The sequence below is a fragment of the Berghia stephanieae genome, chromosome 12 (assembly GCF_034508935.2).
Source record: "Berghia stephanieae isolate SIO BIC M18660-M18661 chromosome 12, UCSD_Bste_1.3, whole genome shotgun sequence".
NCBI lineage: Eukaryota > Metazoa > Mollusca > Gastropoda > Nudibranchia > Aeolidiidae > Berghia > Berghia stephanieae.
In genome coordinates this window covers 20,153,196-20,178,195 of record NC_088371.1, presented here as the reverse complement: position 1 = coordinate 20,178,195, position 25,000 = coordinate 20,153,196, and the positions used below count along the sequence as shown (strand labels likewise).

The following is a 25,000-nucleotide window of genomic DNA, read 5'->3' as shown; positions in this document are numbered from 1 at the left end:
TAGTTTGAGATCGCCTAAAAGTCTCACCCAGACACCAGCACAAGATCACACGAAGAGGAATACACTCAAATGCTTACAAATCATATGTTAAAAATAAAAGAAAAATTTCATTACATAACAGAAATAAAAGAAAAATGTCATTACATAATAGAGAGATGATTTACAAGGAAAAAAAAAATATCATATCCCAAAACTGTTGTTGTTGACAATAATTATAATATACCTTCGACTGTTTCCCTCCAAGCCAAGGTCTCCGGCCAGGGTCAGTAAGTAATCCCATTCCAAGACAAAGAAATAAAGGAATCGGAAAACTGATACAAGGGGATATAAGTCACAGCAAGTACCTCCCTGGAGGTCGGGAACCCCACCCAGTCTATCGTTTTAGCTACAGAGCCCACACGAAGGTAGAGGTATTAATATAACACATATATTCATCTGGTAGTAAGTAGTTGAATGTCCGTGTGATGTATGTTTAAATAATTTTTAAAAAAAACAATAACAACAACAACAACAACAATAATAACATATTCATAAACAGGGAACGAACGATCTATAGGTCAATCATGTCATTAATCATCATATTTTGATTCGTCACAGTCCAAATATTGGGTATTTCTTAAATAATTTGCAATGAGCTCATCGAGCACACGGGAAAATTAATAAAGATCGCCCCCAATCTATACCAACCGAACTACCGCTGTTGTTGTTGCTGTTACTGTTGTTGTTGTTGCTTTTTGTGTGTGTGTGTGTATGTGTTTTTGTTGGGTTTTTTTGGTGGTATGTTACGAATCAATCATAAGTTTCAAACATAATTTTGTGTGTGTTTTTTTTTATGTTTTCATAAGCAGTAACTCAATTTTACAACACTAGTCGTGCTGCAAGGGTTACCCCCCCCCCCCCCCCCCCCCCCTCCCCCCCCCCCCCCCCCCCCCCCCCCACCCCCCCAATCAACGTTCCTTTAACTTTAACCAATAGGAAATCGTCGATACGGGGCATCGTGTTGTGAAAACACGTGGACTGTGATGATTAGGATCATATAGTAATCTCCCGATCCCAACCACTGGTCGTGACGGATGAGTCATAACAATAATATCATACCCTACCATATCATTATGGTGAGTAGTTTAGTGAGTCGTCATAAAGGTGTGTGTGTGTGTGTGTGTGTGTGCGTGTGTGTGTGAATGGGGATTATGTATGATGAACTTCATTCAGTTAAACCAACCACGTCGGCTCAAATCTGGAATCAAGTCAGACTAAACTAGATTTTGAACATTGAGTTTTATAGATAGATAGAACGAAATTGACGACCTGTAAATAGTATTGAACAAACTCTCTGAGAGAAAGAGAGAGAGAGAGAGAGAGAGAGAGAGAGAGAGAGAGAGAGAGAGAGAGAGAGAGAGGAGCCTGCAAGAGAGGGGAGGGGGCGGGAATACATAGAGAAAGAGGGTGAGGGGGAGAGATAGGTAGAGAGAGAGAAAGAGAGAGAGAGAGAGAGAAAGAGGAGCCTGCAAGAGAGAGAGAGAGAGAGAGAGAGAGAGAGAGAGAGAGAGGGGGGGGGAATAGATAGATAGATAGATAGAGAACGAGAGTGAGGGGGAGAGATAGAGATAGAGAGAGAACGAGAGCGAGAGAGAGAGAGAGAGAGAGAGAGAGAGAGAGAGAGAGAGAGAAGGGGTGTGCTGGAACGGTTTTGGTTTGTTGAAGTTAAGCCACGGTTTCGTAAAATGCAAAATTCGCTATAATTTAATATAATATAATATAATACAATATAGGAGTTGGAGCGTATTATGCCAGAGACACTTAATGTACTAATTTCATTAAATCTCTCTTAACTCACTCAACGCTAACACCGACTATATCCGTAGTATACCGGGTTTACTTTTACCCCATGCCTATTTGATTACATTTTCTGGGACAAATTATAGGCGAAAAGTATCAAAGCTAATGTTTTAGATTTTACACTGTTAATGGTATCTAGTTGAATAAAACTATCTATGTACATGCCCATTTTTAATACATTTTTTTAAAAATACCAATTTTGAAAAGTATAAAAAATATCTCGGATTGAGTGAGTCAAAAGATATTGATACACTCTCTAACCCCCATAGTCACCTTACACATCATCAGGCGTTCATTAACCACAGGACGTGAGCGCTCAAGTCATCGCTCACTCACTGTCCAATGTGCTCTATCGATTTTCCGACTTCACGTTCATTATATTATTATAAAGAGGAGACAGACCTACTTCTCCTCATCCCGCCTATAAATTATCTCCCTTGTCTATCATTTATTTCTATTCCACCAACTTACGTATTCTTATCTTTTTTTTTTTTAATTCTCTGGTAAAATTGATTTAGCCACATTAAGTATCAGGAAGATATATGTGGCCTCTAATTTCATAAGGGTATTGTGACGGAGAGGGAAGAGGATATAAAGTTGAAATGATCAGAAATATAAAACTTCAATTTAAGTCATTTTAGGAAACTATATTATTCTACCCTTCTCCCTAAATAGTAAAGCGTAATGATATGTTTACATTCATAATTTGTGACGTCAGATTAACAAGCATAAATTTCACTAAAATTCAGGTTATTTTTTTTTTTTAAGTATCATTTACGTGTTTTTGGACATGTCATTTATTCAAAGATTGAGGGGTAGAATAAAAGATTTCTTACACTCTTGCGTTTTGGAATTCGAACTCTGTTCCCAACGCGCACTCGCAAGCTCGTGCAACGGTTGATAGCATGTCCGGAACTCCAAAAATCAAGAGTGTAAGAATCGTATAATATTCATCGTGCTCAGTAAAACATTCCTTTTTTTAAACGTGTAAAAAATGCATTCGCATTTGCGACTACAATTTCAGTTTCTATCATCTACATTACCGATATAGTGCAAAATACCGTTTAAGCCGTAGCCCCCCCCCCCCCCCCCCCCTAAAATATTATTATATTTTAAATAGACATGCTAACAATGACGATTAATATTAATATTAGAAATAGGAACACACTCTATTAGGATGCCTTTTTCTAAAATGAAAAGAAAAGGCCTTAAAGTATTTTTCTTGTAAAGAACATAAAATATAAAATTCTATGAAAATAGTTCGTGCGAAGCTTTTTCTTCATCAAATGGAATCCACCTTAAATCATAGAAATAGAAAAGGATAAATCGAGGTGTAGATACATGTTATTATATGCAAATAAGTGCACGCCGGGAAAAATCCATCTAACTTCCCCTTAACTGTTGCCTTTAATCCACCAATACTATAAATCTTTAAACACCCCCCCCCCCCCCCCCCCCACCCAAAAAAAAAAAAGGGAAGCAACCCTGATTCCACCTCATGCTTGTATTCTGTCTTAACTCACTCAATCCTAGAGATTTTTCCTACTGGTCAAAAGTGGAAAAAATGAGCATGTGCATAGATAGATTTATTCAACTACCATTAACATGTAAAAATTAAGAACATTAGCTTTGATACTATACGCCTATAGATAGAATGCGCTTGGCCAAGGAGTTCACAACATTGCCATCCGGAAGTATACTGGACCAACACACAAACTCTGTGTATCCATGAACGTTTATAGTCAGTTTAATACAGTTTAGTGAGAACAACTCACAAACGCGGATGGCAAAAACAATAACAAAGGCCTGAGTGACGTCATCTGCATACTATCTATAATTTGTCTCATAAAAATTTAATAAATAGTCATGGGGTAAAAGTAACCCGGGTAAACTACGGATATGGTCGGTGTTAGGATTCAGTGAGTTAATCCATACGATATCGATCTATCAGTGTGCCCATTGCAAAAGAAAAAAGAAAAAAAAGCCATTACATTTAAAATCTTTGTTTAAATATGTTATTATAATATTTAAGTCTTTAAAATCTCTTACAGAGAGGAGTTGATGAAACGGAGAGATGAAACGGAAATATCATCAGACGACAACTGTAACTATTATTATTATTGACGCTTCTGCTATTACAACTAATACTGGTGTCGTTGTTGCTACTGTTGCCGCTACTTCAGTCTTTGATGTTTTTGCCGCTGTTATTGTTTTTGTTGCTGCTGCTTCTAATACCTCTTTTATCCAAAACAATACTTTATTTTATTTATTTTTTTTATCCTTTCGGAAACTCTTTGTTTTGTAGTTATTTTACTTCTGAATCAACAATAAAATAAATTTACTCATTAGTTTAGATATCACAGTAGCGAGAGCGTTTCCCTTAAAACGCAGACCTATAAGAGGCAGTCGAGAAAATTTTCTGGAAAAAAAATAATAAAAAAAGAGAGTAGGGGAGCTGAAAAAGACAGAGAGGGAGAGGAGGAAGAGAGAGAGAAGAGAGAGAAGGAAGAGAGTGAGAGCTGAAATGTAACGACTGGCACATATACACAATTATACAGAGATAGAGAGGAGAAAAGTTCTGTGTGTATGTGAATGAGCGAGTGAGTGTGTGTCTGAGAGAAAGAGAGATAAAGAGAAAGAGAGAGAGAGAGAGAGAGAGAGAGAGAGAGAGAGAGGGGGGGGGTAAACACGAATAAGAAGCATCAGCGCATTATTTCTCTCTCTCTCTCTCTCTCTCTCTCTCTCTCTCTCTCTCTCTCTCTCTCTCTCTCTCTCTCTCTCTCTCTCTCTCTTTCTCTCTCTCTCACACACACACACCCACACACATTACAAAAAATTTTTAATCAATACACTTTTTGAAAAATGTTTTCCAGCAATGCTCAACTCAGTAAGTGTGAAATCGGGCCAGCAACGGGCAGACGCTTCCAATTCCCCAAAGCTTATTAAATTAACAATAAAACATGGACGGTACGGTGGACGGGGAAAGCTTCGGAGACTTGTAAACATACAAATAAAGTAATCAACTAATTAATGATGATGGTGGTGATGATGATGATGATGATGACGATGATGATGATGATGATGATGATGATGATGATGATGATGATGATGATGATGATGGATGAGATGATGATGAATGATAAGAAGAAGAGGAGAGAAGAAGAAGAAGAAGAAGAAGAAGAAGAAGAAGAGAAGAAGAAGAAGAAGAAGGAAGAAGAAGAAGAAGAAGAAGAAGAAGAAGAAGAAGAAGAAGAAGAAGAAGAAAGAAAGAAAAGAAAGAAGAAGAGAAGAAGAGAAGGAGAGAAGAAGAAGAAGAAGAAGAAGAAGAAGAAGAAGAGAAGAGAGAAGGAAGAAGAAGAAGAAGGGAAGAAAGAAGAAGAAGAAGAGAAGAGAAGAAGAAGAAGAAGAAGAAGAAGAAGAAGAAGAAGAAGAAGAAGAAGAAGAAGAAGAAGAAGAAGAAGAAGAAGAAGAAGAAGTTCTAAAGCGCCTTTATTTTTTTCAATTATAAATGCTCAAAAGCTCTTTATCATTTCATCAGAAATTCGCATCCACATGAAATTTGTCATGCACGCATTCACACACTCTTAGCACTTGAACGTTTTATTTTCGTCTTCAAGGTTTTTCACGTTTTCGACTGTATCAAGTCATTTCAGCACCAGAAATAGAAAAGGAAGATATATCTAGAGGAAAAGGTTTAGATTTGAAATTTAAAAAAGCACCAAGGAATCAGCAAAACAAAATGGACTGGTTCATATAGGGAACAGAATATTTCACGATCAATCCACACTATTGTGCTGATTTTGACATGACATAATACTTCCACCCAGCCACTAGCAAAGAATACCACCATGAAGGATACACTCAAATGTTTACAAAGTCCAATACTTTCCAAAACTAATGACTACTTTATTTCATAACAGAGAGATGCTTTACACTACTTTACACGAGAAAAAGTATTACTCATTAAAAAAAGATATCATACATACAACTGCTTCCCTCTCAGTTTAGGATTCCCGCTAGAAGCCAGAAAAAAAAGAAAACAAAAATCCCGAGAAATCTCAGTCCAGAACAAAGATAGAGAGCAACATGGAAAGAGAAAATATATCATAGGGGGATAGAAAATACAGCCAAATGGATCTTTTTACCCCCACTATGGGAGATAAATAAGACCCCACCCAGAATTTGAAAGCGTCCGGCTATAATATAATCAATTAGGAATATTGGCACCCATGAACTGATCAGCACACACACACAGACACACACACACAGACAAACAAACACACATACACACATGATCATACGAATATTTATACACATGCATTCATGGATATACCAGACCTGCCGACTTGAAAATGTAAACATTCGTAATTTTTAGGAGATAAAAATAGAATTTACTATAGTTCACTTTACAGATCAACAATTAGAAGCATCAGTGTCATTTGTGTGTACAAATGGAGAAAGACAAAAAAAAGAGAGGTTTTTATGACAAAGTGAAGACGTTATTCGGCTAAGCACTTTGAACATTATTAAAAAAGTATATATAGATCATAAATATTTTTAACAACTTATAATTAACACTTTGCAATTAAACAACTTAGGAGTCCTGAGAATTCAGTTGGTAGAGCACACTTTACTTGTCTCATTGTCTCATACACAAAAAGGCTTATCTATGTTGTCCAGATGTTTTCTGAACCATCCGACCTCTCGGCAGTGAATGAGTAGATGGGTCTTTTGAATCTTACAGAAATTGTTTTGCTACAGACTATAAGAGTATTATGAAAAGCGTAGCAAGAAGTTGTGACTGTCCATTCAAAGCTACAAAAACTGAGATAAGCCGTGGCTCTGTGCGACTTAAAGCTCTGAATGAAGGACTAATTTTTCTGAGTTTTTTTTCTCCTTCTTTCTATTCGTTTTTCTTTCTGTTTAAAGTGACTGATAAATCAAGGATCACAGATACAGATATACTCATCATGCTCACCTCATATCCCATGACTTCACCAGTGCTGATGGTGACAAAAAGGCAAAAAGGAGGAAAATTATGAATGGTTTTCTTTATGCCACATGTTTACTTCACTAACCCCCACTTTTAGAGCCATTGAGATGATAAACTACTCTAGCTATCTTCTGGATAGTGGGGAAACTGCACCAGTTTGTTCCACTACACATCAAATCTCTCAAAGCCAGAAAATTTTGATTGAGGAAAATGTCTTTTATCAAAGGACGAAATTCCTCCTCTGACACAAAAATCGCGGATTTCCGCGGATCTGAGGAAAACCGTCAGCATTGCTTAACAAGGAATAATAATATAATAAGACCAAATGTCACTGATTTAGCAAATTTTGCATTAAAAAGCATAAAAATAATAAGGTAATAAAAGGATACAAAAAACAGCATGACTTGATGATGCTTGACAGCCCCCACAAGGCCGACCAGTGATATGAGAAAGAGAAAGACGCCACATGCTATCAAGCTGCCTACCAGAGTGAGACTGGTGACAACTGCTGCTGCCCTGCCGTAGGCTGCAACACCGATCAGGACAAAAGAGACAGCCTGGGAAGGAAATGAAAATAAAAAATGATAAAACATCTATCTTTTTTTTTTTTTTTACATTGTGAAAAAAAAAAAAAGGATTTGGGGAGGTTCACGTTCGGGGCATTTGGTTCAAAAGTATTCCTGTGTCTTACCTAAGTGTGGAATCAATTTTTCGGTTTCACATACTAGGATTTTAGGATTGATTTGTATCATCAAAAATTAAAACCATTAACTGAAAAAAAGACAACCGTTTGCTTTATTATGTATATATATCCATGAAGACAGGATAGATCACCATGAACAATCTGATTTCAGGCCTGCCAACCCTTCATAGTCCAAAAGTCAAATAAAAACGTCAGAAAATAGGGATTTGTAATTTTACTATTTTTTAAAAGCATACATTATGGTCAAGTGGAAAATTGAATGAAATGGAGAAGGAGGGGGGAAAGAGCAAACAGTTTTGATATTAACCTCCCTTAAACATATATCATACCCCCCCCCCCCCCCCCCTTTTTTTTTTTACCATTGTCACAGTTTTGAAAATTGGAATTTTTAGAGACCATGACAGAATGATGAAAGGAAGAGTGAAAATCGGAATGATTCCACTGGTGAAAGGGTTGGCAGGAATGCAATTGGCCTACATTCAAACCTAACTAGCTACCATGATACTGTCTTTTTCTAACCCAGTGTATACAGAGGTGTAAATTAACCAATCTGGCAGCTTTTACCCTCACAAACGTGAAGTGACCGTTGCATCTCATTTATTGGAGCCTTTTTATAATTTTAACTTTTGCTAGATACTCCTAGTTGGAGAAAAATTATACGCTTCTATGCTTCACACTGAAAATGAGATGTTAAGCTCTAACTAGACAACTGAAAAAGGCAGACCCTGTCTGGCAATAACCAAAAGCCCGGCCTTTTCATTATTGGCAGACACATTTATCAAGTTGGTGGAAAGATTTTTATGCAAATGCCAAACTAGGCGTGAAAAATACCAAATATTCTGAAAATAAATGCCAGCGGTTATTTGTGTCCCAAATCAGTTAATAATATATCAAGTGATTATTAACACAAGACGAAAGTCAAATGTCAAATCCAGTTTTTTTAAAAAAGCAAATGGATCAATGAAATAGAAGTTTTTGTCACTTTGTACTGAAAACGTCAAACTGGCAAGTCGTCTTTTTTTTAAACCAGCAAGAAACTTGTTAATCATCAAATCTGTTTATCGTCCACCAACCATTAAAGTTTTCACTGCCTATCTACCTGTTAACTTTATTGATCTTCTTTTGTTTCTATAATTTGTTCATTTTGACCACAATTTTGGGGGTATTGATGATGACTGGGAATTTGTTTATTTCGCGGACGAATCCCTAGGCCTTGGTGTTGTTTGCCCCAAAACCAACTACAACTGTTTCTTCCCTGACTTCTTCACCATAGAAAACAATCCAATTTTTAATCACACTTCCACAAAACTAGATCCAACATAATATTATTCAAATCAGAGATGAAAATAACTATCAAAACAAGGAAGCAAAGATGGTGGAAAATTATCTAGCTCATATATGAATTTTAAGATACACCGCTAGCGGTGTGGATAGACAAGCTCAGTCGGTTAGACCACCTTTAATTTTGTTCCTTTTAGTGTTCGAACCGGATCGCTCCCTTTTCTTTCTTTCTTTTTGTTTTGGAGCGAGTCTATTTTCTCTTTTCTCCTTTTTTGTTTGGCCTTGTTCCATTTCTGAGGATGAATTTCTTAAAATTGTTTTTATTTTTTATTATTAAAAAACAATTTTTTTTTCTTCTCTATCTGACCAGTTGCCATTTGGTCGCTCTCTGAATATTTTTGTTTGTTTGCTTTTAAATTATTTATTCTTTGTAGATTATACTTTTTGAGATTGGAGTGGAGACGAATATGACAATTTGCTAGAAAGAAACCAAGAGAGAGAGAGAAAAATTTCTTTTTTTTTTTTTTTTTTTTAAAAGGGGGGGGGGGGGGGGGGGGGGGGGGGGGGTTGGATAGGACATTTTTCATGAAGACCCAAAAAAATAATTTTTTTAAAGTGGCGGAACCAGGATTTGAACACATAGCGGCGATTCCGACAAGCCTTCTAAGGCAGACGACTTAATCATTCGGCTATGACACCCACATGAATGTCGACACATATTATGTATATATATATCTGACGTCTTAAGGAAAAAGACTGTAATGTTTACTTGGAATAAGAGGCTATACGGCCTTTTTCTTTAGACGGCAGATATAGTAACCTACTATCCATCGACTGATTTATTGTTGGTTAATTTTATGTTTTTATTGATAATTTATTAACTTTACTTATTTCTATTTCTATATGCATTTCGAAACTTTCCATATTCTGGAATGTGGATAAATGTTTAAAAGAGCGGCGTTACAAAAAGGTGTCTGGGAATCATCAATTTTCGTATTCTCAGACATGTCTGAGAATAATCGCAGCGTAAAAAAAAAAATTTTTAATGTGAAGGTCTTATCGGGAAAATCTATTTGTAATTGATTAGGAGTTAGGAAGAGGGCAAACAGATCAGGAATTTCCCGATCACATCGGGAGGGTTGGTAAACATTGCATTTTGTCCTCGTTTGAAATGTCAAAGGAAGATGACCCTTTAAATCGATGCAAATGGGAAAAATTTAGACATCTCAATCTAAAGTAAATAGAAATTGGTAGCTTAGATTTCTGTACGAATATGATTCACTTCATCAACATTGATTGATTAAGAAAATAATTCATTATATATATATATATTATATATATATACGGTAACTGGGCACTCAGCTCAGAATCTACGTACACGGTAACTCCGCTTACTAGTTTGCTGTTGTAATACAAACAATGAATGGATCTCTCTCTCTCTCCCTCTGTGTGTGTGTGTGTGTGTGTGTGTGTGTGTTATTTTTTTTAATTAAAAAAAAAACAAAACAATTTAACCCATTTAAGGCGAGATTCAATGATTCAATCTTACTTAACCTAACACCAGATCTTAGTCTCTCTCCCTCTGTGTGTGTGTGTGTGTGTTATTTTTTTTTAATTAAAAAAAAACAAAACAATTTAACCCATTTAAGGCGAGATTCAATGATTCAATCTTACTTAACCTAACACCAGATCTTAGTCTAAAATTAAAATACAAGCTATGCGGTTATAGATTAATTGGTGGAAACGATTTATTCTGCATGAGCAACAGGGAAATTAATATCTTTATCATTTTAAAAAAAAATCTTGTGTTACTGTTAAGAGGTTAAAATTACACGAACTACGTATCGAAAAGCACCTTTGTAACACCCTTTTGATCTAAGTCATCAGGAGACCCACTGTTTCTTTCATCTTGCCCCATGCCCCCCCCCCCCTCTCTCTCTCTTTCTCTTATCATAGTCATAGTGTCATCCCTTCCCCTTCACAAATCATGGAAAACGAAAACTTTCTGCTCGGTTTGCAAATACATGTAGGATTTGTCTCTCACTAGGCCTAGGCTAATGGACTAAAAACCAAGACATCGGGTAATGTGTGTCTAATACACCAAACTATAGATTCTCTATTTGGCCAATTTAATCAGGCATATGGTCGTCTGGCAGCCCAGCTACTGCTTACGTTCTGCCTATAACACAGATACACACACACACACAGAAGGGGGGTAGGAATTAATGAAATCAAGGTCATAAGTTACCGTGCACCAAGCTCAATGCCCCCTTCCCCCTCGCCCCTCCCTCCCAAAGCACGGTACAAGGTTAGTCGATATGTTACCGTGTAACTATGCATATCGGAGTGTCTACGTACACTGTAACTTTAAGCAGTTTAGTGAGCAGCAGCAGCGGGAGTCAAATTGTGACCCAACTCGCCCATAAGAAAGTTATGACTGGAAATTGCATTTGCTTTTACTAAAAATTTTAGAAGGGTTTCATTAAAGATGCATAACTTCGTTATAAAGAGGAATATCGCAGATATTTTGGTATCATTATTTTCGTTACTAACAGGGTACCTAGCCTCCGGATCTACGTACACAGTAATATTTATATAAGGTAATCTTGAATCTCGCCTTTAATGGGTTAAATTGTATTGTTTGATTTTTAAAAATAACACACACACACACACACACAGAGAGAGTAGAGCGAGGACGGCGAGGTCCATCCATTGCTTGTATCGTAGTGGCAAACCAGTTCCCGTGTACGTAGATCCCGAGGCTAAGTGCCCGGTTACCGTGTACATAGATACTGCCATATATATATATATATATATATATATATATATATATATATATATATATATATATATAATATATATATATATTATAATATAATATTATTATTATATATAAATTACGAATATATATATAATTTTTAGAGCTTTGCTCTTTTGACAATATTCAACCTAATCAAAATCAGAGCTCTTGTTAGTTCAGTATTTTGAAATGATTTGTCTTTTTGCTAACTGATTTTCTCAGCTGATCTCTTGGCTCTTGGCCTTGCTATTGCTTGATTCAACGAGTGGTCTCCTCGATAAATTCTGATCAAGTTAAAAGATATTTTCACTTAGACTAACTTAGAGTAGATGGAGCCTGTCAATAGTTCCCAGAAAGAGTCTCCTTATGAATGAAAATCTTATCATAATATTCTAAATACTTAAACTAGACAACTGTATTCGTAAATTGCATTGCAAATCGAAAAATTAAAGTGAAAGTAAGTTGACTGATTTGATCATCTGTCAATTCGACTTACGATATAAATCACGTTCAAAATGATGAGAGAATGTTTGGAACAAGTAAAGCCTCCTAAAGCCATTTTCACTGTACACAATGGAGTGAAAACTACAGAATGATAATTTCAAAATTCCTTTTAATTAATTTATGAAAGGACACAATTTCTACTGTTTGAGAAACTATCCGGGCCCTTTGTTACGGAAACGTCAACACTCTCCTCACACAACAACACACTTCAATCAAGTAGAGTCAACCGTGTAGTAGCCGTAGCCGTAGTTACGTAGTTGGCAGCTCGAGGGATCGGGAAATTTAATTGTATTTCTCTCGCGACATTTCATGCATTATCGACCTTTATAAAGCTTATAGATATTTTGTAAAAGAGTTGAATTTGTATTATGTAAAGCAACTTCAATCAAATGAGTCAGTTATCTAGATTAACAACGCACTTTGGACAAGCATGATACATGTATTTAAGAAAATTTACACACTCTTACCCTTAAAATTAATTGACAAGGTAAATTTTAATTTTAATTTTAAATCAGCTGCGGGGAAAAATAAGATTGAATCTCCACTAGATTAATGCAAATATTGCTGTTTGAAGCTAGAAGAGATAAATACATAATATTAAAATGGAAAAGAAGTCTCAATTTAATTTATGTTTCGAGTTTCCCCTTTGTCAACAAGAAACGACGAATGAGGCACTAAAGATGCATGAGAGTGGGAATATGGACATGGAGAAAGCATATGATAGGGTACCAAGAGAAGAAAAGTAGTACAGCTATGTGCGGCTATGTGGTCTAATGGTATGACACTCGCTTTCGGATCGGAAGGTCCTGGGTTCGAGCCTCGCTCGGCGCATAGTTGAGTCCTTGGAAAAGACTCTTTACTCACATTCTCTCACCGTACTCAGGTGTAAAATGAGTACCTGGCCGTTAACAGCGTTGTCTTTGTCCGAAAAATTGTAATATCGCCTAACAGGCGCCATGTCTCGTCCTACATGTTAAATGTTGCTGTTGACCAGGGACCCCTTGTAAAGAGCACGTTAAGTGGATATTGCGCTATATAAATGCTCAATGCTCAATTTTTTTACAGCCTAAGAGCAAAGCGAGTAACAGAGAAATATATCAAAGTTATCCAAGATATGTACAAAGGAAACAAAACAGTGGTAAGGAAAGCTGTTGGCTCAACTGATCAATTTAATGTTAGAGTTGGATTACACCAGGGATCCGCTCTCAGTCCACTGCTATTTGCAATAGTAATGGATGTTCTAACAGAACCCATTTGGCGAAAGGCACCATGGAACATGATGTATGCTGATGACGTAGTATTTTTGAATGATGAGGCGGAAAAGGAACTGGAGGATTGTAGACGGGTGTTGGAAAGGAAGGGATTAAGGAAGACAAGACTATTTGTGCATCGGACAACAGAGAGCAGGATCACAAATAAAGATAGGAGAAGAGGATTTGCCAGAGACAAACCAATTCAAATACTTAGGAACAACTGTTCAATGAGATGGGGGCGGTATGGTGGAGGTTAAGAAGAGGATATAGGTAGGCTGGAATAATTGGAGGAACGTAACTGGAGTTATGTGTGACAAACTAATTTCGGCAAAGCTGAAGGGGAAATAATACATACAACAGTTGTAAGACCAGCAATGTTATATGGACTAGAGACAGCAGCTATAACAAAGAAACAAGATAAAGAAGTTGAAGTGACCGAAATGAGGATCTTGAGATGGTCTCTTGGCTGGACAAGAAAATATAAAGTGAGAAATGAACGAATTCGAAGGTTGACTGAAGTGAAGAATGTATCAATAAAGATGAGAGAAGATAGATTGAAATGTAAAAAGACGAGAGAGGGAGTACGCGGGAAGGAAAGTATTGGACTTACAATAAGCGGGAAAGAGAAAAAAGGGACGCCCAAAGCCTAAATGGTTGGATAAGGTAGGCTAAAGGACGATATGAAAGAACTGGTCCTGGAGGAAGATGATGCTCTGAACCGAGATGCATAATGCATAGAGATGTGGCATTCAATATGACAAGCGTGCAAAATGCGGGATAAGCTGAAAGAAGAAGAAGAAGAAGAAGAAGAAGAAGAAGAAGAAGAAGAAGAAGAAGAAGAAGAAGAAGAAGAAGAAGAAGAGAAGAAGAAGAAGAGAGAGGAGGAGGAGGAGGAGGAGGAGGAGGAGAAGAAGAAGAAGAAGAAGAAGAAGAAGAAGAAGAAGAAGAAGAAGAAGAAGAAGAAGAAGAAGAAGAAGAAGAAGAAGAAGAATGAGGAGGAGGAGGAGGAGGAGGATGGCGAATAAAACATCCGCATCATCTGTTTTTGTATATTAAATTGAAACTTCAATCCATATTTCCACTTTTATGTGCTTTTTCGCAAAAAAAGTAATCATGAAAAAGTTTGGTATTTTGTCAGAACATTTGGCAACAGAGACCGCTATTTGGCAATTTTCAGAGACTTGCTTGGCACTTTTTTTCAAAATCAATCTGCCAATATTTATATGGCGAAAAATGGCAGCCCCCAACAACACATTCTGAGTTTACAAATTTACTAATTTACCAAGACCAAAAATAAAGAAAAGCAACCATGAATGCCCCAGAAATTGTGACCCTTCAAATAGGGCACTATTCTAATTTTGTTGGGAGCCATTGGTGGAATTGTCAGGTAATTATTTTCAAAAAAATGTTTCCACAGTCTACTGACGGTTAGCAGTCTTGTGAGTCGTGAGTGAATTTAATTAGGATTAAGGATGTCATTGATAAAGAATTTCCATCTTGTTCTAGTATTCTTGTTGTCTTTCAGAGCCATTGGGCCATGGAGCTGGAGTTTATCCCAGTTTCTATAGCGTGAAATGGACAAAATCAATTATTCGATATCCTTTGCTGTTTGATTTTGATAGGATGCTATAACTATAATCTAGGCAAAGTACTTTCCACCAAATCTAACAGACTCGGCTACCCATTCACTACTGGATGGACAGGGGGGGGGGGGGGGGGCAGAAAAAATCTCGACTGCACCCGGGATCAATCTCGGTCCCTTTGCATGTGAAGCGAGTGCTCTACCAACTGAGCTATCCGGACCCCCTGATAAAGAACTTTTAACTTACCAACATAATATTTGATTTCGATGAATGATGTACTGATGTACCATGAAATTTGATATTATTTGCAGTTTGTATATTGATAATTAAAACTTTTGAATGCATAAAGTTGGACATGTCAAATGAATGTTAATAGTAATAGCGAAAATTATACAAGGAATCTTGACTATGGCACTTATTTGTGTATACACAAGAAAATGTGGTATTAGATATTTCATAATTTGAAATACATTTATTTACATCTCAAAAATTGTATCCATGAATGAACGTTTTATAGAGCATTTAAACGATATGATTAATTAAGTGGCCTAAATATGCATACAGAATTACTGATCAACAGAGTTCTGTCTAAATTCCAAAAGCTTGCATCTTATTTATTGAAGCCATTTGACATTTGACATTGAAAAATGGATTTGACATCTTTGCTTTGTTTATTTTCTTCTTATGTAAAAAAAAAATTTAAAAATCGCTTGACTTTTACTGATTTGATATAGAAATTAATTTTTAAAATGTTTTATGATCATTTGGCTTTAATCCATTACTCACGTTTAACATTTTACGAAAAATTTATCTGGCAAGGTGTCTGTGATTATTTTCCATCATTCTCTCAAGGAATCACTTATTTGTATACATCATTGCATTTGCTTTGAAATTAAAAGTGAAAGAGAGGCGTGATAAGAGTAAGAGAAAAAGAGTTTTCCTTTTTTCTTTGAGTCATCATCGTGAAACTAACTTTTACCTTAGAATCGGGCATTGATATTGGTACAATGGGGAGTCCCTGCCACTATCTTGCAAAAAATGTAAATGTACATTTTTTTTAGTTTTGCTAAGTCTTCTGAATCAAGTGATTAGACTTGTCTTGAATACCAGAGTTTTTCTCTGGGAAAAGGATGAATTTTTTTTTAAAAATCAGTCTTGTGACGTTTTAAATTGGGTTTTTGTCACATATCCTGCTTTTGCTCTGTGCCTGCTCTGGCCATATCATTAAAAATTATTTTATATTGTTCATTTATGTAATTAAGTATTTTGTTTTTCTTCTACTTGTCAGGAGTCTTCATTCATCTATGATCCAAAAGTTGCTGCTCAGACTCCGAAAGAAGTAAATCATGATGTATTATACAGAGAAGGACAAACTCTTAAGGTAAGAATAAACATACGTCATCATCGTCAGGGGGCATCGTGGCTCAGCAATACGGTCTTTGCTTCGTATTCAAAAGGTACCGAGTTCCACTACCCACCTCGTTGTGTGGCCTTGAGCAAGTCACCTTGGCCTAGCTCACTTTGCGGTGCTGCGATGCGGCTGATGCCTGGGTTATTCCATTCTTCCCTTGGAATAGACCCTAAAGACAAATTTCCCTTTGGGGATGAATAAAGCGAATTTTGTTTATTTTATTTTATTTATTATTTATTTCATTTATTTCAATTTCAATTTCTGTTATAAACTACAATTCATCATCCTCAGTATTATCATCAGTATCATCATCATTTATGACCTGAGAGATATCATGTTCCTAGGTAGGTGGTGAAACTTGAAATTTATAGATCAAATTCCATAGGCACACTGCATCGCTATATTTTTTAATAAGACAGTTTGGCTATTGAGATAATATATAGCTTTAACATAAAAAAAAAAAGAAATCTGTTTGAAAAAAATAGAACATACACTGATTTGCAAGGCTAGGAAGAAAAAATAAATTAGAAAACCTGTATCTCAAACAAACTATTCACTAATCAATCTCATGCTTTTTGCTTTGAATATGTGTAAATTATCTTACTTAGTAATTTCAAGGGTGTCTGTAAACTGTCCTTAATAACTACAAATGATCTTTTAAAAAAAAAGTAGGTTAGGGGATATAGCTAGAGACTGGCCTGGAGTTATCAAAACTACCAAGATGTCATTCCTGTCTCTTGTGCAGATTTTAAAAATTATTTTGATGTTTTCTCCTTATTGGGATTTTAAAATCAGAATTGTGATATAGATTTTATTTTTTGGCAATAACAGACTTTTCTGTTACTGTTTCAAGTAGGAACAACACTCATTCAATTTTTAATAATTATTTTCCACAAAGTCATGACTTGTGTCAAATAGGGTAGAACTTTAACAACATACATATTTTTAACCAAAAAAAACCCCCTAGATTTATTTATTTCTTATTCACGACAGGTCAGAGGTCATGTCACCTCACCTCACCTCATTCTCCTGACTGTAAGGGTCATAGAGGAGACATGAGTGTAGCTTTGCCAACTAGTCTCCGCCAACCGATTCCTGTCCTCCGCTTTCCTCGTCAGGGTTGGGCTGTCTAACTAAACGAGTTCTAATGCTTGATTTTGTCCATCCAGCATTTTGTTTGTCTCCTTCCTTTTGCTGCATCTTTGCAGGACTGTTTTTGGGAGGCTTGTATGGTGGGTCACTTTTCCAAACGATGACAACTTCCTTCTTTTGACAAAAGCAACTGGGTGGGGATCCTGACCTTTCATAGCGGGCAGGGAGGTACACACTGTGTCTTCTATCCCCTTATATCTGTTTTCCAACATGCTTTCTGTCTTTGTCTTGGAATGAATTACTTAGTTTTTTTCCTGGCCCTGGTCGGAGTCCTGGCTGGGAGGGAAACAGTCAAATGCATAGTTATTGTTTTGGGAGATGATATTTTTTTCCTTGTAAATCATCTCTCTGTTATGTATTAGTATATTTGTTATTTTTTAATGTATAATTTAAGCATTTGAGTGTGTTCCTCTTTGTTGGATTTTGTTCTTGTGTCCGGATGAGACTTATAGGTGATCTCAAACTAAGTACATTGGTGGTATGCTCTTGGAATCTACATCTGATCCCTATTTGTTCCCAGTTCCCCTATGTCTTACTTTCTCTTGGATGCTTCAATTGTAATTCTAGAACTTTTTACTATCCCATTTTCTTCCTTTTTACTGGTGCTGATATAACCTAAATGTGTTGCAAGCGCCATAAAACCCTTTAAAAAAAAACAAACAAAACAAAAGCAAGCAACTGTGTTCAATTTGAGCATGTACATACTCGTAGGTCTCACTGTCTTTCCATGAAATTGCAGGAAGTCTTTACATGCATTTGTTCTCGAATGTACTGACGGTTTTATTATTATTATTATTATTATTATTATTATTATTATTATTATTATTATTATTATTATTATTATTATTATTATTATTATTATTATTATTATTATTAATTATTACAATTTTATTCTTTTTAAAATGTTTTTTCCCCCTAGGGTGAAGTAACATACACTCCAAGACTGATTCTGTTTGATCTAAATAACAGTTTGGGTACAATGAAAAGGGAAGGAGTGCTGTATGACATTGCTGGGGAGGAGGATGTCCGGTGGTGAGTTGGGGAGGGTGGGGGAGGGAGGTTGTTTGGGTTTTTTCTTTATACTCATATATTTTTTAAAAATGAATGTTTGATGGTCTTTTTTTTTTTCTTGAGATCCAGTCAAGTAAATGCAATCATTTCTTTTTCATTTTTTGTTGTTGTTGTACCTTCTTCGATCTTGTACCTTAAGGCAACATTTTAAAAGAAATTGCAAAAGGATAAGTATTATTATTATTACATGTATTATTATTATTATTATTATTATTATTATTATTATTATTATTATTATTATTATTATTATTATTATTATTATTATTATTATTATTATTATTATTAACAGTAATAATAATAATGATAATAATAATAATAATAATAATAATAATAATAATAATAATAATAATAATAATAACAATAATGATAATATCTCTGATTTATATATATTATTGAATCTTTATGTTTCTTCTCAGGCAAGGAGATGTCACTCTTCACCAGACTAGTGCTGCTGAAAAAAATCCTTACCTTCTTGACTTGGAAAAAGAGGTATCATTTTGTATTTTTTCCTTTTTACGCTTAAACATAATTATGTTGTTTTTTTTTTAATAAATTGTATCAGGAATGGATTATTAAGGGAGCTCTTTTAAAATATGGTTGGCATTCAATTATGTCAATCACATCAATGAATTTTGGTTTGAAATAATTCATAAAAACTAAGAGAATCTTATCTTGTCTGACAAATTGATCAACTTTGATTTAAGGATTCAGCATTTTCAGCTACTTGCACCCCTTCTGTCAGTTATCTTTAAACTAAGACCTGCCAATCTGACCAGAATGATTGTGTATACAGTGTGGTGCACTTATAACGACATCCGTTTTATTGGTTTTGCGACATGGAGTCCAAGTCCTGATTTTTTTCCTATATATCATTAGTAATTTTTTAAAAACTCACCATAATGACATACATTTTACTAATAACCCCGCAAACTTTAAATCGACAGTCAACGCAAAACTTCTGGTCCAATGAAAATGCTTGCTTTCACTTTCTGACCAATGGAATCCTGTAGCCGTAGTCAATAAAAATGCCTGATTCTCCGACCAATGATATCCAGTTCCCTCCGGACAAGTTGATGTGGGTATTTTCCATAGGTGAGGCAAAGCGAGACAAAAGCCTAGCTTACCTGGCATTTTGTATTACACAAGCACTCACCAGCCAGTCGACTGTCCTGGCACAAGCAGACGCCACAGAGGTCAACCAGCTAGTTAATACTTTACACCAACGGAAACACGCCTCAGTTATAAGATACTGTGCTTTTGTCTCGTATAAGATACTGTGCTTTTGTCTCGCTATTGATTGGTATCTCTGTTTGCTGATCACATGTACAATTATGAAAATGAATCACTGTTTCCACTCCTACTTCTACCGAGTTAAAGAGAAAAGGGCTGACTATAATACCTTTAGAGCATGAGAGAGTACTAAAGTAGTGGATTTGTGAGTAAATGCTTCCTCCTATGCTAGCATTTTATCTTGCTTTGCCTCACCTATGGAACGGGCCTCATTGATTCCCCATAACTCGACCGTGATCATTAAGAATCGAGAGAAAATCGAATAGCACAGGTTTGAACCATGGAGAAAGAATATAGCGACTGCTGATGGATGCTAATGTTGATGCAGCTGTGCTGAACACAAGTCGAGCGATCAACACACCAACCATTTTGGGTTGCTCCGCTATAACACCTCTCTATAACTAACATTTTCTGGTTCCAGCGATGTTGTTATAGAGATGTTGTACTGTAATTTGAGAAACAATTTTGTTTACATTTGCATTAAAAAAAAGACGTCCATAAATGAAATTATTGGGTTCTATTGTATTTGGCACTTTTGACTAACGAGGATTAAAACATTATAATGTGAAGCAGGGCAGGTCGTGGGTTGTCGTCAGGCCCTTCTGCCATTTGCTAACCCGATTAATTCCTAAAATTATTAAAATACGTGATAAAAAAGGCTTTACATCCTGCTTCTCGAAAATAAAAATTATTTATTAATCGAAGCCCAAAATAATGGGATGGAAAATGATAGATAGTCTTACAATGGTTGAAAGGAAACCCCTCTGTGTTTCTCTTTATATTTATCTAAAATGTGGTTACAAAAAAAAAAATCCAGAAAATTTCAAACAGCTCTGTATTTTTTTTTTCCAGGATGGTAACTATGATGATGATGAGGATGACATGTCTACAAGCAAAATGGAAGAAGGACATGAGGAAATTATATCTAGTCATAATGGTAAATCCTACAATTTTCTGCAAAGTCATCATCATATCGGTTCACACCAGTGCTGGATCCATTTCATTGCCTCTGGGCTCCAGGTTTCTTAAGTTAGTGTCAGTGCACGTCACTCCCAACATTCCAAGAGAATGCGTTCTATGGACTGCATTGGGTGTTGTTCATAAACAGTGGTAGAGGTGATCAAAGGATAGGCCCTCGGCCTCTACCATGGCAGAATCCAAGATCATGTCTTTCTGCAAAGTAAACACGGTATTTGGTATTGAAAAATGATAGAATTTTAAGACACATCTACAAAGTAGATTAGTTTTGTGTTTAAAGGTATGTGCATGCTGCATTTGAAATTGAGGACATAATTGATTCTGTCGTACAATTAGCTAAATTTGAAAAAAAAAAAAAAAAAAAGAAAGCTTTATACACAAATTGTTTAGCAGTCTGATATTTATCTTGAAGTTTTCACTTTCTTTCTTTTTTTCTTTTGCAATATAGTAATGTAAAAGAAACCGAGCCAAGTTTAAAATTTTGATGAATTCAGATTGTTTTGTTTTTTTAAGGTGGTGGGATAAACAAAGGATTAACAAATTTTTGGGGGGTTTTAAAAAAAAACACCCTGAAATACGGTTATATCATGCCTGGCATTGTTTTATTTTTAATTTGTCTTCCAAATAGAAATTTTAGCTTAGGTTCTCATAGGAGTATTTTTGTTTAAAATTTTTATTTGTAGGTATATGTGTTCTTTTATTGATTGTGTCACCATCGAATGCCTTTCAATCATTTCACAGATGATGATAAATCAGAAAAGTCTCAACAAGACCCCTCTCGCGTACTCGGCTGTGGCAGTCGTCCGTACTATCAACTGGATGACAAAGTTGATGTGTGGTCTGATTATCTCAGGATGTCTTTACATTCCAAATCGGTTCACATCATCAAAGAGCACCAACACAATAAGTATGTGACTTGACTACCATAATACTCTTCAACAGTCTTAACATCAGTTCCCTCGTAATGACGCATGGTAACTTAGTAACTGGCTCTAAACTATCAGAACAATGGCGGACGCCCTTATGAAATATTTCTCCAATGAGCATAAAAGCGTATCCAGAGGGAAAAAAAACATTATAAATCTGATCATGTTTTGACTTTTACACATTCTGATCACAAGACATACGAAAAGGTCTAGCCAGCATGAAGAATAAAAAGTCCAGATTTTCTTTGTTTAGAACCACGATGGGCGACGTGACATCAGACTATTGAATCCAATTGTAACCTTATCTTATCATCATTTTAGATTATGAATATATGTGTCTATGGTATTAATATTGTGTGGTACTTGTCCCAGGTTCTCATTGAAGCACATTGAGTATCTTAATTAAAATGCGCCATATAAATGAAATTTATCATTATAATTATTACATAGCGGTCAACTATCACCTTAGAATAAAACTATAAATACTATTCAAAGGTGTTACATACCAAATACTTGTTGTATACCCGAGTGCAGTGAGATAATGTGAGTAAGATTTTTCTCCAAGGACTCAACTTTGCACCACTCAGAGCAGGACTCTGACCAGGGAGCTATCAGTCCATAGGCGGGTGTCATAATACAAGGCCGCAAGGCTGCATAAAGATGTTTTGAATGATAAAACACGTTGTGAATCAATTTTGCCTTCAATAACAAATCAAAAATAAAGCTTACATTCAATAACTCAGAAAATACAAGGCGGTAACTGTGTTATTGTTCTTTCTCAAAATAAATTCAGAAAATGTCTAGAGCAGGCGCTTATCATTAATGATGATAAACCCTTTTCACAATACCCTACATTTCTCATCATTATCGCACAGTAAAACACTTTTTAAAAAACTTGAAAATCGTAAGTTGCAGTATAATTTTGGACTAAAGTAGTTGTGACTCTTGAGAATTCTGTTTTTGCTCTTTATAAAGTTGGTCAATATGTTGTTACTATCATTATGTTATTACTATATCAAGATTTTACATTATTGAAATTGAAAATATGCTCTAGTTTTTTTTTTCTCCATAAAATTCATGTCAAAGAATTTGCGATTTTTTATTTTTTGCTTAAGTTGATAATAGATCCAATAACAGTGTCCTTTTCTTTTTAATATTTTCTGTATTTTGTTTTTGTTATTTTCCTATTTTTGGTCTACGTCCATACAGTCCAGACCAGCCGTTTGATGTGTTCGGTTTAGGGGAGCAAGTGTTGTCCTCTCGTGATAGTCTGGATGCCATGGAAGACAGAGTCCGATTCTTTACAGAGGAGTGCGATAAACTGCAAGTAAGCATATGTATCTAGATTTGATAAGTGTATTGGAGCCCATGTGCGGCTATGTGGTCTAGTGGTATGACACTCGCTTTCGGATCGGAAGGTCCTGGGTTCGAGCCTCGCTCGGCGCATAGTTGAGTCCTCGGAAAAGGCTCTTTACTCGCATTCTCTCACAGTACTCAGGTGTAAAATGTGTACCTGGCCGTTAACAGCGTTGTCTCTGTCCCAAAAAAAATTGTAATATTGTCTAACTCGCATCATGTCTCATCCTACATGTTAAGTGTTGGTGTTGGCCACAGATCCATTGTAAAGCTCTTTGAGCACTTTTAGTGGATACTGCGCTATATAAATATATATATTGACCCCAGTGTTTTTACATTAAAAGCATCACTCACTCAACTCATGTATGAATAAGTACTTGATTACATTTAGAAGTGAATACTATTATGATTGAAAATTAAAGAAAGAAGTCGAATAGGCTTTTTTTTGTGCCACAATAAAAGGAAGTTGGTTTTACTCGGCCTGGTGGGGGGAAAGACAAAGCATTGAGACGTAAGCATGATAAAACAATGAAAATAATGTTTTCTAGTGACCGTTATCATTTATGATAGATTTGAAACAACTTTTTTTATACTGTTATTCTTTATTATATTTATTTATTTACTTATTTAAAAAAAAAAAATTAATTTGGGTTTCTGATAGTTCAATTGCAGAGCATTTGTTTCACATGCTTAGGGACCAAGATCAATCCTGGATGGTGTTGAGATTTTTTTTTTTGACCCTCCTGTCCACTTAGCAGTGATTGGGTAGCTGAGTCTCTTAAATCCGGTGGAAAGTACTCTGTGATAGATTAGCGTCCTATCCAATTGTCTGTTTCACTCTATAGAAATCGGAAAGAACCACCGCTCCTTGGGCTTAATAGCTCTGAAGGAGTACTTTTTTACAATTTTTTATTTATTTATTTATTTTTATTTTGTCAACACAGGGATTCCACATTCTCCTGGACACCCACAATGCATTTGGAGGTTTTGCATCTCCCATCCTGAGCTACCTAGCAGATGAATACCCAAATAAAACTCGCTTTAGCTTTTCTCTCACACCAGCTTGTCCACCTGACCAGGTAAGGAAATAATAATAATAATAATAATAATAATAATAATATAATAATAATAATAATAATATAATAATACACATTTATACAGCGCTTATTCTCATGTAAAACACAAGCTCTGGGCACTTTACAATATAAATTCTAAAAAAAAATATTAATAATAATTCATAGCCAAATCAAGGATTCATAGAGTCAATCAAAACAAATACGGTAAAAATGTGTCTTGAGATTCTTTTTAAAGGTAAATGTTAAAAAAAAGGGAAATGTTAATAGGAGACCCGCTTCCTGAAAATTTTACTTTTTAGGTGAGGAATAACGTTCACTATACAGTCATGTCTCTCCAATCCGAACACCTCTATTCCCAGTAGTTTGTCCGGGTTACGGAGACCTTCCAGATAGTGGAATCAGTCCGTAATGTGTACAAATAAAGTATATCTGTCGAATCTTATGAATTTTTTGTAATTTTACTAATTTTAGACATATTTCTGAGCCAATTACTAAATTAGGAAATTGTATGGAAAATTACGAATTTTTAATTCTCAGGAATACTTAAATAATGATAATAATAATGATAATAATAATAATAATTGATTTAAAAATTGCCTTAAGTTGGATTATATGATATTAACTTTTTAGAAGCTTTGGAATGTAAAAAGTAATTGAACAAAAATTTCTATAACAGCTGTGAAAAAAAAAAAAAACCATATACCACACACAGACCACCTAGCCTTTCTTCAATCAATAATAAAAACAATAAAAACACTGATACATCACTTCAATTCCAGACAGC

General features: G+C 35.5%; 2 protein-coding genes across 4 annotated transcripts in view; one reads left to right on the top strand and one right to left on the bottom strand.

Annotated features, from left to right (window-relative positions):
* LOC144957863 (tetraspanin-13-like) overlaps positions 1 to 12,308 on the bottom strand; it is a 34,119-nt gene extending 21,811 nt beyond the window's left edge. Inside the window, exons 1-2 of one of the 2 annotated variants that reach the window (XM_078889354.1) lie at positions 12,113 to 12,308; positions 7,222 to 7,389 (exon numbers count right to left, since the gene is read on the bottom strand). In XM_078889354.1, coding sequence (XP_078745480.1) covers positions 7,222 to 7,389; positions 12,113 to 12,175 — 231 coding nt within the window. In that variant the 5' untranslated portion in view covers positions 12,176 to 12,308. The remainder of the gene's footprint in view (positions 1 to 7,221; positions 7,390 to 12,112) is intronic. The other variant, XM_078889352.1, reaches the window with a different exon arrangement.
* Positions 12,309 to 14,580: 2,272 nt separating this feature from the next.
* LOC144957521 (protein misato homolog 1-like) overlaps positions 14,581 to 25,000 on the top strand; it is a 158,717-nt gene continuing 148,297 nt past the window's right edge. Inside the window, exons 1-8 of one of the 2 annotated variants that reach the window (XM_078888851.1) lie at positions 14,581 to 14,760; positions 16,245 to 16,337; positions 18,439 to 18,551; positions 19,007 to 19,079; positions 20,733 to 20,817; positions 21,600 to 21,765; positions 22,994 to 23,111; positions 24,085 to 24,219. In XM_078888851.1, the coding sequence (XP_078744977.1) occupies positions 14,683 to 14,760; positions 16,245 to 16,337; positions 18,439 to 18,551; positions 19,007 to 19,079; positions 20,733 to 20,817; positions 21,600 to 21,765; positions 22,994 to 23,111; positions 24,085 to 24,219 (861 nt within the window). In that variant the 5' untranslated portion in view covers positions 14,581 to 14,682. The remainder of the gene's footprint in view (positions 14,761 to 16,244; positions 16,338 to 18,438; positions 18,552 to 19,006; positions 19,080 to 20,732; positions 20,818 to 21,599; positions 21,766 to 22,993; positions 23,112 to 24,084; positions 24,220 to 25,000) is intronic. The other variant, XM_078888852.1, reaches the window with a different exon arrangement.